Consider the following 17,489-nt stretch of genomic DNA (forward strand, 5'->3'; position numbering starts at 1 on the left):
AAATATTTTGGATTTCTCTCTGTTTTCGATCAAAAATTGCTTCACATTTGTATCTATTCAATACGAAAGAGCTTGTAATTTTAAAAAGCTGAGTTAGTATGATTTATATAGTTCAATTAATAAAGCCTGGGCTGGTTTAACTAATCGATGAAACTAAATCCAACTCCTTAATAAGAACCTTTATCAAATCACTAAACATATACAGTAGTACCTGTTACAATTTTGGAAGATCTTAAACCTGCATCACAATCTGATCAAAATTTCACCTTCCTTTTCTCCTCAACCTTATCAACAACCAGCCAAAAATAGCAATAAGGCAGATCTCAAAAAAATGTTTAGTTCCTGTCATCCGACCGACCCTGATTTCCGGTCAACAGGGAGAGTCGGAGAGCTTTTCCGCCGCTTCGCGAACTGGATTGTTAACCTCTGCGCGCTCTGTGTTAACAAGTTTTCAAATCGAAGTAACGAGGAGCGGTGTGCTAGCGGAAAGTCAACCCAATTTTTTCACCTAATTTTATAATTTGGACATTGTGGCTGTAGAGAGGAGGAGAAGCTTCACTTTCAACAAGACGTCACGTGACGATGATGGGGCTCCATTAGAATTTAGCCTGGCAACTGCTTAACAGAAAAATATTTTTTACCGACTGACCGACCGACCCACTTTTTAAAGTAGAAATGACGGGAACCAAACAATTTTTTGAGATCCACCAAAGCAAATAATAAATCATGCTAACTGTAAATCAAATGCACATATGTTTTATTGGTGCATAAAGACAGTACACAGACTTGTTTTAAAACACTACCCTCCATTTTAACTTTGAAAAACCTAAATAAATAATACTGTTATAATTTCTGTTTTCTTGATTCTTGACTGCTTGAACATTGAACACAAACAAGCGTGGTCATATGATACTTAATAGCTAAGAAACCTATCTTCTCTGTCCGTATATATAGCTAGCTTATTCAGATACGCAGCAACCAAAAAGAGCAAAAAGTAAGAATAGTAAGTACGCGCGAACATTTCTATAACCTCGGCGGCTGCTCGAAAAACAAAACATCAGTAACATGATTATCTGATATTCCGATGGCGGTTTGGCGGCCGCCCACGCTAAAGCTCTGAAGGAGCGGGCCAAACTAACCATCGGAGAGGAATGGAAGTCATCCATTCATGTTACTGCCTGCCTGCCTAGATTTGCTTGGAGGACTAGAATCTAGCACAAATTTCTCGGCTGCGCCGTCAGGCAAAATTTATGTTGCTTTGGCGCCTTGTGCTAGAGAAATTGCATGAGCAAATTGGCAAAACAAAAACTTTTTTTAGTAGCAAAGTGGGAAACAAATCTGTGGCTGGTTAATGGCTTTATGATGAATGATTTTTCTTTATTGGTTGCAAATAAATCTATAAGAGCATAAGTGTAACTTATGGTGCACCAACATGCATCCCCTGGCTCTCCACTTCTCACAAGACTAATGCTGATGAATTTTGGTTGTTTTTTTGGTTGTTTGGTTGGTTTGTGTATTTTGCAAAGAATAAAAAGATAACAGGTACTAATTATAGTAGTAAAGGTCAAATGATCCTTCCTTAGCCTTAACTAGCGGTTTTGTGTGTGTCAATATTATATATCCATACCATGATGACAAAACCCGTCCACACGCAGTGGTAAAAGTTTTTGGGAACGAAAATATTAGTGTAATTTCAAGACTAATTGTTTTATTTTGAAGCCCGAACACGGTCCAAACAGCCCCAAACATGTTCAAGCCACACCGCCATGGGACGTGGGTTGAGTTATATCATATATCAATCATGCTACTACCTTATCGGGGAAAAAAATGTCGGAGTTTTTTTTAGTCGGGGTTTTTTTTCGTCGGGGAAAAATTTCGTCACCTAGAGGCATTTTCGTCACTTTCCTCCGACCAAAATTTCAAATTCGTCACTTTTCCCCGACCAAATTTTTTAAATGTGTTACTATTGTTATTTTTTATCAAACCATTGTAGTTTTAACTTAGCTTGTTGTGTTTATTAAGCAAAAGAACTCGTTTGAAAAGAAAGTCATTTTATTTGTTCTGTTAAGAAACATCCCTGGAAAGGTTTACAATGGAAAACTACGATAGAAATTCTTTTTTATGTTGAAATAAAAAAATCGGGGAAAAGTCTTGGTCGGGGATTAAAAAACCGGGTAAAAGTTTTGGGCGGGAAAAAAAATCGGGTAAAAGTTTTGGTCGGGCGATAAAATATCGGGGAAAAAATTCGTCGGGGGGAAATTTCGTCACCCTCTCAAAATTTTCGTCACTTTTCCCCGACATTTTTTTCCCCGATAAGGTACATACTACTACTGTCCGATGTGTGTGTATGTTGCCGCACCACAAACACCTTGTTTACTAACTATGTTATGTAGTACATACATATATCTCGACAAAAATGAAAAAAGTCGAGATAACTGTCACCTTCTTATTTGCCTGCAATGCTTTATCACAACTGGACATTTATCTAGACAAAAATGAAAAAAGTCGAGATAACTGCCACCTACTTATTTGCCTGCAATGCTTTATCACAACTGGACATTTATCTCGACAAAAATGAAAAAAGTCGAGATAACTGCCACCTACTTATTTGCCTGCAATGCTTTATCATAACTCGACATTTATCTAGACAAAAATGAAAAAGTCGAGATAACTGCCACCTACTTATTTGCCTGCAATGCTTTATCATAACTCGACATTTATCTAGACAAAATTGAAAAAAGTCGAGATAATTGCCACAAAAGGTATATGTTGGCAAAAACCGAAAATTTTGAAATATTCGACATGTAGTTACATCGCCATCACATCGTTCAGATATTGAAAAAGTTTTGAGTGACTATTTAAGTGGCATACTGATAGCGTCAGATTTTTCCATAATTATGAAAATAAAAGTTCCTCGATATTAACTTGTAACATATCTTGATAATTTATTTTGAACTTATAAATTTCGACTACATATCAAGTGAACATTTTATGCATCATATAGTTTTGATTAGATAACTTTGCAGCCTTGATATCTGCTTGAATTAGCAAGGCTAACTGCAACACTCTTTTGGCAGAAATAAGCCTCCGTAATCTACGGCTAGAGTAGGTAATTTGATAAAAATAATTAGAAATATTGTGACAGGTAATATAATTTAATTAAGTTCTTAAGACGATCCAACTCTAAGGTTGACATATCATCAAAGGTCAAGAATTTCTGAAGTTCATTCAAAGATAAAATGGATTGATATAGTACTGAATAATTGCCGGGGGGGCAGAGGGTTTACCAACTGACGGTATGTGCGGCGAAAAAATTGGCTTTTAGAAGAAACATTTTCGAGCAAAAATTTGCAATTTTTCCCAGATTTGCTGAAAATTCCACCCTTACAGTGCATTTATCAAAAGTCCACCCTTACAGTGCATTTTTGGTATTTTGAAAAACATACCCTTAACCGTCGCACATACCCGTCGGTCAATTTGCCTGACTGCCCCCCCCCCCCCGGAATAATTGTTATGTGGAGACCTCAGGAAGTTTTAACAGACCAGATTTACATAGCATGACTTCATGACGCTCAACATCATCAAGGCGAGTCAAAATAAAGTGTTCTTGCAGAGGAGGTGGTAACATAACAGATTTTGTAAATAAAGAGAATATTCAGGAATTTCACGAAGTCAAAAAAGGTTAAAAGAGTATGATCCAAGAAGAGAGGTGAGGAATGTGCTCGAAAATCGGAAAATGTCTTAATTCGAGCTTGCTTTTTTAGTGTTAGAATTCGACGGGCGTGAACAGATTGGCGTTGACCCCAGACTGTAGCTGCGTACGAGAGATGAGAGTGAAATAAAGAATAACATAATGCTAATAAGGTTTTCTTGTTGACATAATGCCGAAGTTTACTCAGTGCACCATTCGCACGTTTTAATTTGTTGCAAACAAAATCAATGTGGTGCTTACAGTTTAGATGTTCATCGATATATACACCAAGATATTTCACAAAGTGAGTCTGTGTCCGTTGATTTTTATTTTTAGGTCGTAATTTATTTTCTTTCTAATAGGTCTAAAGATAATAAGCTCAGTTTTGTTAGCATTCAGAGATATCTTGTTTGCATCCAACCAATGCATTAGAATCTTAAGATCGATGTTAGCTTGATTGGCTATAGGTTTTCAGAGTTCGTTTCTGAGAAAAAGCATTGCGTCAACAGTATCAAAAGCTTTTTGTAAGTCAATGAAAATGGAGCAGCCATACTCACCTTCATCCAGAGCAGTTGAGATTTGATCAACCCAATATTGAAGTGCTGTTTCTGTAGAGTGTTTTGAGCGGAAACCGAATTGGAGTGGATACAAAGAGCCTGATTGATCAAGAAAAGTCATAAGACGTTTATGCATATTTTTGAAAGATTTTATCAATGTTTGAGAGCAGAGAGATGGGCCTGTAGTTTTCAGCATCAAGTGGAGAGCCTTTTTCTTTAAAGATATGTATGACTTCTTGGCTTCTTTGAGTTTAGATGGAAAAATACCAGAATAGAAAGACAAGTTGATAATGTCAGAAAGAATCAGAGAAAAGCTTTGTAGATTTGAATTAATTATTGGATAGGGTATGTTACTTGGACCCGTGGATTTGTTATCACTTGAGGACTTGAGAACAGCAGATGCTTCATTAGGGCTTGTGGGAACAATGAAAAAAGACTTTGCATTCCGATTTTCGTCTTTTAACCACTCAGAGAAACGGTGACGAGTAAAAGGGATTTTGGAACGAATATTACCTGCAATCGTTACAAAGAAGTCATTAAAAGTTTCAGAAACTTCTTTGGGATTAGAAGAGAGGATGTCATCAATATTAGAGAGATGCAGCTAGAAGATGAGGAAGAGGATATTATTTTACGAACGCCTTGCCATAACTTACGAAGATTTCCTGAATTATGAAGGAAGAATTTAGAATAGTGAAGTTTTTTACTCAAACGACAGAGAAAAACGATTTGGTTACGATAAAATTTATACCTACCACGCAAGAAAGCCTTCAGATCAGGTAGGTCTGTGTTTAGATAGTCACGAAATAAGTCATCTCTGATTTTCATCGAAGTGAGAATACCTCTAGAGATCCAGGGTTTCAGTAGCCTGGATATCCAGCCCGTAAACTTTTTTCTTGATTTTGATATTTCTTATGTTTACGGTCTGGTTTACCTAGATCGTCTGCATTCTGATCTGAGGATGATTATGCGGATATTCTGATTGGTTGGTCCAAGCGAATCAGAGATCTGAATGGTGGCGCGCGTATAAGAAATTATGCGTGCTGACTTGAAGTGTTCGCCTAAGTATTTGGATGAATCGCGCGGGCGATCAGCAAGGCGTGATGCTGCTTGGCAAATCTCCCTGATTTTTCTTCTTCGTAGCAAATAACAATAGAATACCTAATTATCTCCCTTGGGTGTTTGACCACGCATCCAAATAAAAATAACAATAATGGTAGGGAAGAAGTGTGAAGATCAAAACATGGGAATTTTTAGATGTTCTGGTTGTTTTCTTTTCAATTACTTGCTTAGATATTCTTGTTTTAATCTTCTTAATGACTTGGTTGCATCGTGTAAAGAACTAAAGGTATATCTTTATTTTGCTTCAATTCTTCTTTTTTGTATTGCTGTTTTGGGTTGGATTTTGAAAAAAAAAATTCTCCAAAAATCACTTTGCACTTTCTGTCTAACAGACTTTCCACCACACTGTCTATATTTTATGGTCAAGGCTGCCATTCTAAATTGATTTATCACTGCTGGGGTACCATCTTGAAATTATGCATGTCATTATGTGCATATATTTATTTGCAGCCATGGGATTCATGCAGGAAAATCTGTCAACAGGGGTTCACCTGATTTCTAGGTGAACCAAGCTCTATAATTTTAGAACTTTGTCTGGCTTAGGTAAAACTTATTTTTTCTAAAATTTTGAGCTTGGATATCCAGGCTAGGGTTTCAGAAGAAGACCTGCTTCACATCTAGTAACTTCTTTAAGAGGTACATGGTTTTCATATAAAAGAGCAAAACGAGTATCAAAAGCATTAAAAGAAGATTCAACATCACCGTTGTCAATATTGATCAAGCCTTTCCAGTCAATGCTATCAAATTCACGTTTAAAGACATGTGCGCGAAATTTAGACATGTCACGAAGAAAGGGCAAATGGGACTTGAGTTTTGAATTAGGAGTATTCAGGATCAAAAATTTTCAGAGGTCGCATTTTTGGCTTGCGTAAAAGGCTGTGTTCAAAGCAATTGGTCAATTCATTCATGAGATATAGCAAATTATATCATACATAGAAAGATGTTTTCCTTAACAAATCCTTACAAAGGGTAAAAAGCACCCCCTAAACCCGGGCCCAATATGAAAAATTCACCAGGAGTTAGCTTTGGGGACCGACCATTTCTTAAACTAGGATAGTTAAGGATTCCAAAAATATATAGTTTATCCTGTAGAATCTTGAGTTAAGCAAAATGCCATTTTTCAGGTTTGGCTACCGGACTATTTTTTTTTTTTTTTTTTTTTTTAATAATTATACCACTCCACCTTGGTGGGCAAAAACTATATACAAAATATAAAATTTCTGCGAGTACTTTCGGTAGCGCGGCCCGTAAACCTGCTCATTGGACTAAAAATGGACATTGTAAAAGGGAAGCTACCCCAAAAAATAAAGGATAAATTGAAAACCTAAAAAGGGTAAAAATTACGAGACATGAATTTTTCCATTGATTCTCTGCAGTTATTATCGAGCTATTTAAAAAACAGAAAGCAATATGTCCAAGTCGAAGATAAAACTTCATCAATTAAATCTATGTTTTTCGGAGTTCCACAGGGTAGTATACTAGGCCCTGTGTTATTCAATCTATATGTCGTTGAACTTTCCGACCAAATATTATCCAGTAGCATTCAGTATGCCGACGACACCACCCTCTATCGGCACTGCAAAGTTAGAGACTTATTGCAGACTATCAAGGAAATGGAGAAAGATGTCGAAAATCTTCGATCCTGGTCGAAGGATAGTAATCTACTTTTTAACAGTGATAAACTACAACTTATCATCTTCCATTCAAATCGTATAAGGAATTACCCAAAGAATCAAAGTCTACTCTTTCGATGCTCTGGGAAATCCATCGAACACAAAGTCAATGTCAAACTACTTGGAGTTCAACTCGACGAAAATCTTACTTGGTCGACACACATGAACGGTATCATTAAATCATCTCAAGGCACCCTACGCTCTCTTCGAAAATTCAGTCGTTTCACACCCTTTAGTGTACGTAAAACACTTGCTGAAACATTGATACTATCAAAACTGAATTACAGTAATGTTGTCTTTGCACAGATTCCGAAATACCAACTTGATCGGCTACAAAAAATTTAGAACATAGCAGCTGGTTACGTTCTATCGCGATATGCTACCCTACACGATGTGATTGAATTAAAATGGTTACCTGTGAAAGAGTATTTTGAGCTCGACACATCAAAAATTGTTCACAAATCCCGTCGTGATGCTAACCACCCCCATTATCTGAAAGTTGAGTTTTGTGATCAAAGTAAGGGTCTTCGATCCACAGATAAAGAATCTTTGGTCAAAGTTGTAAATGATGGCACTTTCCAATGTCAGGCACGATGTTATGATGATTTGCCGGAAAATATTAAATCTTTAGAAACTCTAGATGAATTTAATTCAGAGGCAAAGAAATTTTATTTTGACAAATCATTAGCTCGCTCTTTGTCTCATGATCATATTTTTTAGCTGTCCTTTTTCTAGGTTCAATTTTTTTCTACCAATTTCTGTCACTATTACAACACTTCGACCTTTGATCCCCAATTCCATTCTTACATTACTATCCTATTCTAGCAATCTTATGCCTATTTCAGTGATTTGAGTTTTGTGTTCTCTTTTGCTATTTTAAGTTAATAATTGCTCCGGCCTAGGAGCCTTAAATTCTCTCTCGTCCGACGACGCTCAAGACATTTTTTGTTTGTTTATCTAATCCGATGATCTATTCCGATTTAATAAAAACGGATTATCTGGATTTCGATAATATTGTGATTTGATTCGCGGAAAGTATTTAGAAAAAGATGGCTGACGAAAGTGGGCTAGCTGACTGTGTAGCGAATGGGCAAATCTCAGTGCAAAATTGATCATTTTCCACATGATTTATGAGAAGTTTGATGCATACTGGTTCTCTTACAATGTGGAAAGACTTTGAAGAAATTTTGGCCATGAATTGTCAGCTGATCGAGTGCTTTTAAATTTTGCATATGGCTAACTTCTCTTCTATTCTACGCTACTTGGAAATGAAACTTTCAAACACACAGCCATTGGAATTCAAAAGAGAATACTAAAATTACAACATTACAGAGCAAATTTGAAAACGATCTGAGTAATTGGTGGTGTTATGTGTATGGCTGAAAATGATCCTGATTTGTATTCATCATATTGTTGACTGGCGACCGTTCCTTTTGATTTTTCAAACCCGACACAGATTTTTTACAAACATATCACTATGAGAATTCAATAAATGCTACTAAAACACAATTCCTGTGTAAATTTGAACAAGATTGGAGAAATCTTCACAGTGTTATGGCTGAAAATGATCGTTTTTGGACTTTGTCGTAATTTCATTGTGACTGGTGACTGTTCCTTGTTGATTTTTCAAACCCGACACAGATTTTTTACAAACATATCACTATGAGAATTCAGTAAAGGATACTAAAACACAATTCCTGTGGAAATTTGAACAAGATTGGAGAAATTTTCACAGTGTTATGGCTAAAAATGATCGTTTTGGACTTTGTCATAATTTCATCGCGGCTGGCGACCGTTCCTTTTGATTTTTCAAACCCGACACAGATTTTTTACAAACATATCACTATAAGAATTCAGTAAAGGATACTAAAACACAATTTCTGTTTAAATTTGAACAAGATTGGAGAAATTTTCACAGTGTTATGGCTGAAAATGATCGTTTTGGACTTTGTCGTAATTTCATCGCGGCTGGCGACCGTTCCTTTTGATTTTTCAAACCCGACACAGATTTTTTACAAACATATCACTATAAGAATTCAGTAAAGGATACTAAAACACAATTCCTGTGTAAATTTTAACAAGATCAGAGAAATTTTCACAGTGTTATAACTGAAAACAGATTGCAGTCTTCGACGGGTTATAGTTCGTCATTTTTCAGAATTTTCAAGATTTCAACTCTCTCAAGATTCACTCGTTCGCCAGCTCTTGCGGTGAGCGGTCACGGTGTACGGGGCTTCGAACCAGGTTATAGTCCGATTTTTTAAATTATATCCGATTTTTTAAATTCTCATTCTTTCCCCACTCTTTCCATCTTATTCTTTGAACTGTAAAATGTGTGTGAGAGCCACAGGGTTGGATAGTGGCAATCCAATCCCAGTTCCTTCTCTTCTAGTATGCTTTCTTCAACGTTGTGGCAGAAACGTGTCAAAGGTGTGGCAACTTTGTCTAGTAGAAAGTATACTTCTTTTCTCATTGTAATTTTAGTTTCTTTGGCTGGTTCCGTGGTTTTTACGTTTTAGTTTATTTTATATTATTGCGCGCGTTTTATACTTTCAATAAACACATCTTTTTACTATCTTTTATCTGTGGTGGTGTTTAATTAACACTGCTTGGCCTACCTACACAACCCTATTTCCATCATATAGGAGGATATTTTCGTAAAAGGCCGAAATCCTGTGTAGGTCGAAAACTGAGGAACAGATAATGTGTTTTCTTGAAATATATTTTTTGACTCATATTGAGTTACTTCATTTCATCTTAACTCATATTGAGTTACTTTCTTCCTTAAAGTCATTTTAGATCACTAGTTTTACATTGATGGATTTCTATGTCATCATATTTTCCTTTTCTACTCCAACCTGATTGATTTTCTGTGAATGTTCATTCTAGATTTTTGTTGTAATTGTATTGTCTTTTTGTTTTGTGGGTTTTTGTCTTTATTGTTTCCATTTTTAGTAGTTGAAGGTTTTATACTTCTAGACTATATATATATATATTTTTTTTATCACAAAAATTTTTGCTGCTTTAGGCAGATATACAAATTTAGACCTTTTCAACCACTTTAGACTCTTTGCCATTTTACTCAATATACTCATTACTCAACTCCGGTAGTTTCACTACTCTCAAGTCTTCATTCTAGCCTCGTTTAGCCTCTGGGTCGTTATAATCCTTTTTAAACTTATATATATTTAATAAAAATTTATAACTATTTATTCTATTTATTCTTTTGTATTTTCATTTTCATTTTTAAGTTTAGACGGAAGAGCAATTTGTACAAATTGAAGCCAAATAAATGTGAAATAAAAAATAAAAAATAAAAAAGAGATTGGGCTAGCGCTACCTACTAATAATTGTTTTTTAGTTTTTTGTTTTTTAAATAACAACCTTTCCCTACTTATATTGTAAATCTAAAAAAAATTTTATATGTTTGCTGACGAGTTTCAGTCTTTCAATATCAGCCCCGTTCTTCAAGTCATCCACCGTTAATTTCATTACATTTGCACCCTTTTCACTAGCCTGGGAATCCAAGCTCATAATTTTAGAAAAAACAAAAAATACCTCACCTCACAAAGTTCTAAAATTATGGAGCTTGGTGCAGGTAGATAAGTCTGACACAGAATGTTATAAACAGTCTGTGTGTGAAACCCTTGTTGACAGACTTTGTGAACTTTGGAAACCCACGCAAACACACATAATCAACTTACCATAACATCTCTTTCACAATCTATAAAGACTTTCAAAGCAACTAAAAACCAAATAAAAACATCAGCCACATGTATTTAGACTTCCAGCCAACAGCCATTTTGTTTTGAAATGAATCTATGTTTTCATTTGTTTTCCTTTTTTCTGCAGAGTCAGCTTTTTCCATAAATTATGCGCGCACATCGAAATAATCAAAATGCGCGCGAAAGGACTGCTAAGTAATACGTCGAAAGCTGGCCAATCAGGCCGAACCTGCATTGCAGGGAAAAATCTCCCTGCAGGCGAGTTACCTGCGCCAAGCGTTAAACCAGCAGCAAAAATATCATAAACTAGACTGTGAAAAAAGTTTAACGCTTGGATTCCCAGGCTACTTTTTACATTCAAAAATATGTTCTGTCTTTAGAACAAATTCCTCGCATCTTTCGCATTTCTTCGTCACCTGTTGCACATAATGTCGTCTACGTAAACCATTCAACCTCCGCCTCTTCGTATTTCGAAAATACTCTCTCTGCTACGTTATTTACTTTATCTGTCGTAATGGAACAAAGGGTTGGTCCCCATATCGTTCCTTGTCGAACGATTTCTTTCACCTCAATCTCCTCAGTCTTACCCAGTGGCGTATCAATCGTTATCAAGCATGTTTTATTCATGTTGTACACCATCATTGCGGAACGACCGTTTTGAGGGCGCGAAGCATCCTTTGGCAAGATCTGCGTACGCGGGGCGTAAATTTGTATATATGTTCGAAAAAGTGTTTCCAAAACTGCTACCTCCGACGAAAAATGTCGACTTTGCTCTGTATTGAAGAATGACACCTGTTTAGCCACCGAAAAGAAGCATTTACCTCGTAAATTTTATTGAAAATTAATTTTAGTAAAACGTTGGTTCTGTTTTTGTCATTTTTTTCAAAAATCATACATATTTTTAAAAAAAGTTAAAGTGTATCTAAAATTATATCGAGTTTGAATATCCAATCAAGTGCGAGATGTCTGTTTTTGCGTCGTTGCTGCTACTTTCACTTTTGCACACTTGACAATGACATTGCTGCTGTTCACACTTAATGGAAATTTTACTCGAGTATCATTCTAGGTTTTTTTACCACTTCCTCTGGGAGTGGTGAGATCTGTCTTATCCTCCACTTGCTGATGTGGTGGCTGGCTGTCAACTGATGCTGAATGAAATTTTCGATAAATGGTCAGAATGGTCTGATGGTTGTTTACCTTGTGGCATTCAAACTTGGTACATTGGTACATTTTTGTGATAATTTGATTGGAGTAACCATTCCTATTACATCTTGATCTCAGTGAAAACAATTTTTATGGCTTGATCAAACCAAACAGCAGTCAAGTCAGATTTAAAACAACATTTGGATTTCGAAATATTGTAACGTTTTGTAGACTTTATAGACTTTATAATTCTATTGGAAATGTCATCGTTAAATTTTACATTCAGCAACCATTGTTGCCAAACAATGATTGTTTTGTCATGTTGCCGTTGTTTAACAAATTGAGTAACGCTTTTACAAAGAACATCGATCAAAAATTGGGTGATTGTGGTCAGTAACACCGAGGTGGTACGATGTGAATAAAAGACAAAATATTTGCAGGAGTTTTTAATCATTCTACATAAAATTAGAAGGACTTTGTTGTGTTTTGAGAGCAAGCAAACATTACACGATTCTCTCCCATCATCCAGATTCAATAAAATACAATTCGATACCTTGAAAACGGCTCTGGCCGAAACATGTTGGAAATTTGTAGCATATAATGGTATTTTTTTCTCGATCCTCGTCCAATATACCGTGAGATTGGGTAACTTGCATCAGTGGAGGCTAACATGCATAGCCCTCAAATGAAAGACCTGGCTGGTCATTTAAAATACAGCTCCTCTCGCAGCTCTACTCTACCAAATTTGTTTTGATTTAATTTTGTATTTTAAATGACCAGCCAATCTAACGGTATACAAGTTCAATATACAATAATATTCGTATATATAATGCAACACAAGAAAGGGGTAAATTGTGAATGTTTGAATGCAATGATTGCTGCCTTACTACAATCTAATAATGTTTCAAGAGGTTTATATACAACTCAAGAGATGGGTAAAAGTCATTGCAAGATTTGTTTTATCGATTGCATGAATCGGATGAATGTATGAAAACTAGAAAATGTACTGGATTATAAACTATTGATATTTTTGTGAAAATGGAATCCACTTTTTACTGTTAGTTAACTTAAAGGAAGAAATTTTGGCGGGAATTTAATTGGGCGGATGGCCAAAAAAGTTTTTCAGAGGGAATTTAATTTTGCGGATGGACAAAAAAACTAAATTTGGCGGGAATTTAATTTGGCAGTCGCTTAAAAATTTAACCGTAAGATGGCGTGAAAACAGCCAAAAAAATAGCAAAAACACCTTAAAAGATATCATATTTTCAAAATATTTAATTTGGCGGGATTATATTTTGGCAGATGATGGAAAAAAGAAATTTTGGCGGGAACTTAATTTGGCGGAATTTCTTCCTTTAAAGGTAGAACATCCTTCTTATCAAAAGCTCTATTTTCTTGATCACCATTTCACCTTGAATATTCAAAAACTACAACAGCAAAACAATGAAAAGCAAGACTACACTTTCAATAACACATCAGTGTATTTTTTTTTATGCTGCAGTTTTTCATTAGTAATTCAACATGACCTCATGATTAAGAGAGGGTCTTTTTTCGCAGGATACGTATGGTGAGAATCTTGTTGAAGATTCATTTTTTTAAGATACATCAAATTATTTTTGGTTCAAAAGCCTTGTTTAGAATACTCTCTGTAACACCCCTTAAGTCCAATATAAGCTATTATCGTCCACCTCTAGGCAAAACGCACTGTCGAATATTTTTAGATATCCGATAGCAAAATATCTCTCTTTTGACACTCCGTCGCATTTTTTCTCTTTTTTCAAACCGTGCTTTTTTCTCTTTTATAATAATAATCACCACGTAGGAGAGCGGTCATAATAACGTTCGAACTGCAAAACCCACGTTTTGGAAAAAATAGGCGAGAGAAATCAAAAACGAAAAACACACGAAGAGAGAGGAATAAAACAAAATGGAGAGATTTGCATCTTTGAATTTAGAAGAAATTGAAAAAATCACACTTGAGAAGGACAGTGCGAATACGCATAAAGCAACTGGAATGGCATACAACGTTTTCACAAAATACTGTGATGAGAAAAACATTCAAATTGATACAACTAACAAGCAAGATCTTGACAAACTTTTATGTAAATTTTACTTGGAAGCACGCAAGCAAAATGGAGATTTTTACACTCAAACATCTCTCAAAACAATTCGTTTCGGATTGCAAAGAAAGTTTAAGCTGGTAGACGAAACAGTAGATATCATCGGGGATCCTGATTTCTCCAAAAGCAACGCTTTGTTCAAAGCACAACTTGTACAGCTGAAGAAGAAAGGTTATGGTAAAGTCGAACACAAGCCAGCAATTGTGAAAGAAGACTTGCAAAAATTATACAATGGTGGAACATTTTCGAAAGACAAACCAGCTACCCTTCAAAATCGAGTTTTTTTCGATGTAATGCTACACCTTTGTCGACGAGGTAGAGAAAACTTACGAGAATTAAAAACTTCCTCCTTCATGGTTAAGAAGCTTCCAGATGGTGTAGAGTATGTTACACAAGTGATTGACGAATTAAAGAAAAATCATGGAGAAAATGACGAAGCCGAAGATGGTGGTATGATGTTAGCTACTGGGACTGAAAATTGCCCTGTTGAAGCATTTAAACTTTATAAGTCCAAATTGAATGATAAATTAGATGTGTTCTTCCAAAAACCGAAACGATCAAACCCTATTGGTGACGGACCGTGGTTTGACGCTCAAGTAGTTGGAATTAAAAGCCTTGACAACAAAATGAAAAATATCAGCAAAGAAGCTGAACTCTCTGAACTTTACACAAATCACTGTATCAGAGCTACATCGATATCAATGCTCGACGACGTTGGAATGGAAGCCCGTCATATTATGACAGTCAGTGGTCATAAATCGGAGAGTAGTATTCGCAGCTATTCAAAAACAAGTCTCCAAACAAAAAGAGACATGTCTGGAGCGGTTTGTGTAATTTACGATGCGCGATCCAACGATTCACGATGCACGATGCACGATCCACGATCCATGCATATATTATGTTAATTATTCTAATTATGCATTTATAGGTTTTAGTAATCACATATTTTAATTCCTTCTTTTGTATTCCTGGAAAACCAATGTAAAGTATGCGTGTATATATTTTAACCTGAACAATCAAATCAAATCAGAACATGAACTTTTTTGCCCATGCTTTGAATTGAATATCTTGTAACCTTTTTGCTTTCTTTATTTAAAAAAAAAACGTTTCTCCGATTAAACCAACCAAATGCATTGGATTGAGACAGGGTTATAAACAAAAATTTACAATGTTGTGGTAAAGTAGGGAAGACGTTTTTTAATAAAAAGCGCGTGTCTAAACTCACCTTTTTTGAAAAAGATCAAATGAATTAACTTGATCATCAAACAAAGAAAAATATCAAATAAATAAAAGCACCAGTTATTGCAATTCAGTTGGTGAAATGCTTTTATAAGAACATGCCAAAAGTAATAATGTAGCCAATGATTCCTTATTTACCTTATTCACTGTTCTTAAAAAATAATGAACGTACAAAAATGAGTATGTGCTTTAATAAATTTTTCGCGCCAAAACTTTTCTATGACGTCAAGGCTTTTTCTTTCAGTTTTTTTCTACACAGAAGATATAAGTTATTTTAATCATTCTGATTATGATAAATTATTTCCCCTTCTTTTTTTAATTTTTTTTCGTTATTGTTATAGGATGTTTGTAGCTAGCTAGCATTATGAAAACTTATTCGTGCATAATTAGAATAATTAACATAATATATGCATGGATCGTGCATCGTGCATCGTGAATCGTTGGATCGCGCATCGTAAATTACACAAACCGTGTCTGGAGCACTTTCATCCTCAGTTAAAGGCCCTCCAGCAAAGAGGAGAAACTTTTCATTTGGAGTTCCTTTTGATGATGAACGCGCTGAGAGCTCAAACACGAATGCAATTAGTTCAACGAATGCAAGCGGAAATCCATCACCATTTAGATGCGATGCGGGAAATATTTCTTTTTCAAATTGTACATTTAATTTTCAAAAATAAAATGGTGTTGATATAATTGTGATTTTTTATAAGAATTTTTTTTACTTGTGTTTATAGTTGAATTGTAAAAGTTTTTCGAACAAGTTGTTGTTTGTAGTTATAAAAGATAAATTGTGTTCTTCAACTAAAAGTTGAAAATCAAACTTTCCTTGCCTGCTGTTTCTAAACTCTTTTTGGCCATTGAAATAAAAAATATTCTACTCACAGAAACTGACATTCGAATGTTTTTTGTAAATTTCATCGAAATCGACATATTTTGAAAATAAAATGTGCTCGAAAAGGAAAATCTTTTTTAAAAGAAGAAAAGAGGAATACTAACACATTGGATTGTTTATGCTTATGATGCTAGTTTTAAGAGTTTTAGTTTTTATTTTTGATATTATTTTTTGTTATTTTACCCTGTGGAAAGTTGTATTGAGCAGATATTTTTGTAATTTTGATCAGCAAGATTTTTTAAAACTGTTATAAAAGTATCACAAAATCGAGTACAAATAACTTTTTAAATATCCCCAGGTGCTTTTGGAACACCTCTGTCTTCATACATTTCTAATTTTTCAAACATTCTCACTGGCAATAAATTCAACGTAAATTGTAAGGTCCTATTCGTTTTTCTTTTTTTGTAATTCTGCATTAATAATGGCGTAGAGATTTCTTCGCTTTGCGAAAACAGAACGCTCGTTCCGCAACCCCTTTCATGTTGATTATTTCCTTTGGGTTCATTCCAGTCTTCCATAACTCAATTATGTATGTTAGTTATCTCAGTCATTTTCTTTTTCGTTCTTTCCCGTGTGGACGGACGGCTGCACGGCATTTCGGACTTTAGGTGTCGAACCGGGTGATGGGCCTACTTTTTGGAAATTTGTGTTTTTTAATACTTGTCGTTTGTCTGTCTCTTTGAACTTGTTTGTTTTGTCTGTTGTTTAACCCCTTTTTTGTTTCTTTGTATTTGTGTGCTAGTTTGATTTGACTGCGGGTTTCATCTTTATTTTACTTAGTATTTTCAACACTTTGCTCTCCTTAAGGTCAGATCTCTGATCTTCACCATATATAATAATTGGCAGGACTGAACTGCAAGTATATTGGTTGGGTTTTTGAGTGGTTTTTGGTGTTTGTGTTTATGTGATTGCTGTTTTGTTTTGCTGCTTGGCTCTTTTAACTTTATGTCTATCGGTTTGTTGGTTCTTTTTCGCATTAAATTCTCATTTCTTGACAGAATGTTTGGTTGGTTTGATTTATATATTTAGAAAAATTCAAAAAAAAATGGAAAAAAACGTATAATTATAAAAATATTAGCCCTTTTTTATGTTTCATCTTTATTTTATTCAGTATTTTCAACACTTGCTCTTCTTGAGATCAGATCTCTTATCTTCACCATATATAGTAATGGAACAATAATTTTCCTTTTGTTAGTTTAGTCATTAGTTTCGTCACTTAAAAAGAAGGATTGACGGCTTGAGTTTTGAAAACAGGAAAGAACAGTCGTTATTATAAATAATACGCACTAATTATAAATCTTAAAGTATTTTTCAGGGCTTAAATTCAGTC

The 17,489-nt window shown here is 35.0% G+C and overlaps 1 protein-coding gene across 1 annotated transcript; it reads left to right on the forward strand.

Annotated features, from left to right (window-relative positions):
- Positions 1-6,980: 6,980 nt before the first annotated feature.
- LOC136799323 (uncharacterized) lies at positions 6,981-7,385 on the forward strand. The gene has a single exon (XM_067056026.1). The coding sequence runs from the start codon at positions 6,981-6,983 to the stop codon at positions 7,383-7,385; it is 405 nt and encodes a 134-aa protein (XP_066912127.1).
- The last annotated feature ends 10,104 nt before the right edge of the window (positions 7,386-17,489 follow it).

The sequence above is a fragment of the Clytia hemisphaerica genome, unplaced genomic scaffold (genome assembly GCF_902728285.1).
Source record: "Clytia hemisphaerica strain Z4C2 unplaced genomic scaffold, Clytia hemisphaerica genome assembly, whole genome shotgun sequence".
Taxonomy (NCBI): domain Eukaryota; kingdom Metazoa; phylum Cnidaria; class Hydrozoa; order Leptothecata; family Clytiidae; genus Clytia; species Clytia hemisphaerica.

Bases quoted from the DNA above. Each gene is read 5' to 3' on its own strand.
- LOC136799323 (XM_067056026.1), top strand. From the start codon at position 6,981: ATGGAGAAAGATGTCGAAAATCTTCGATCCTGGTCGAAGGATAGTAAT.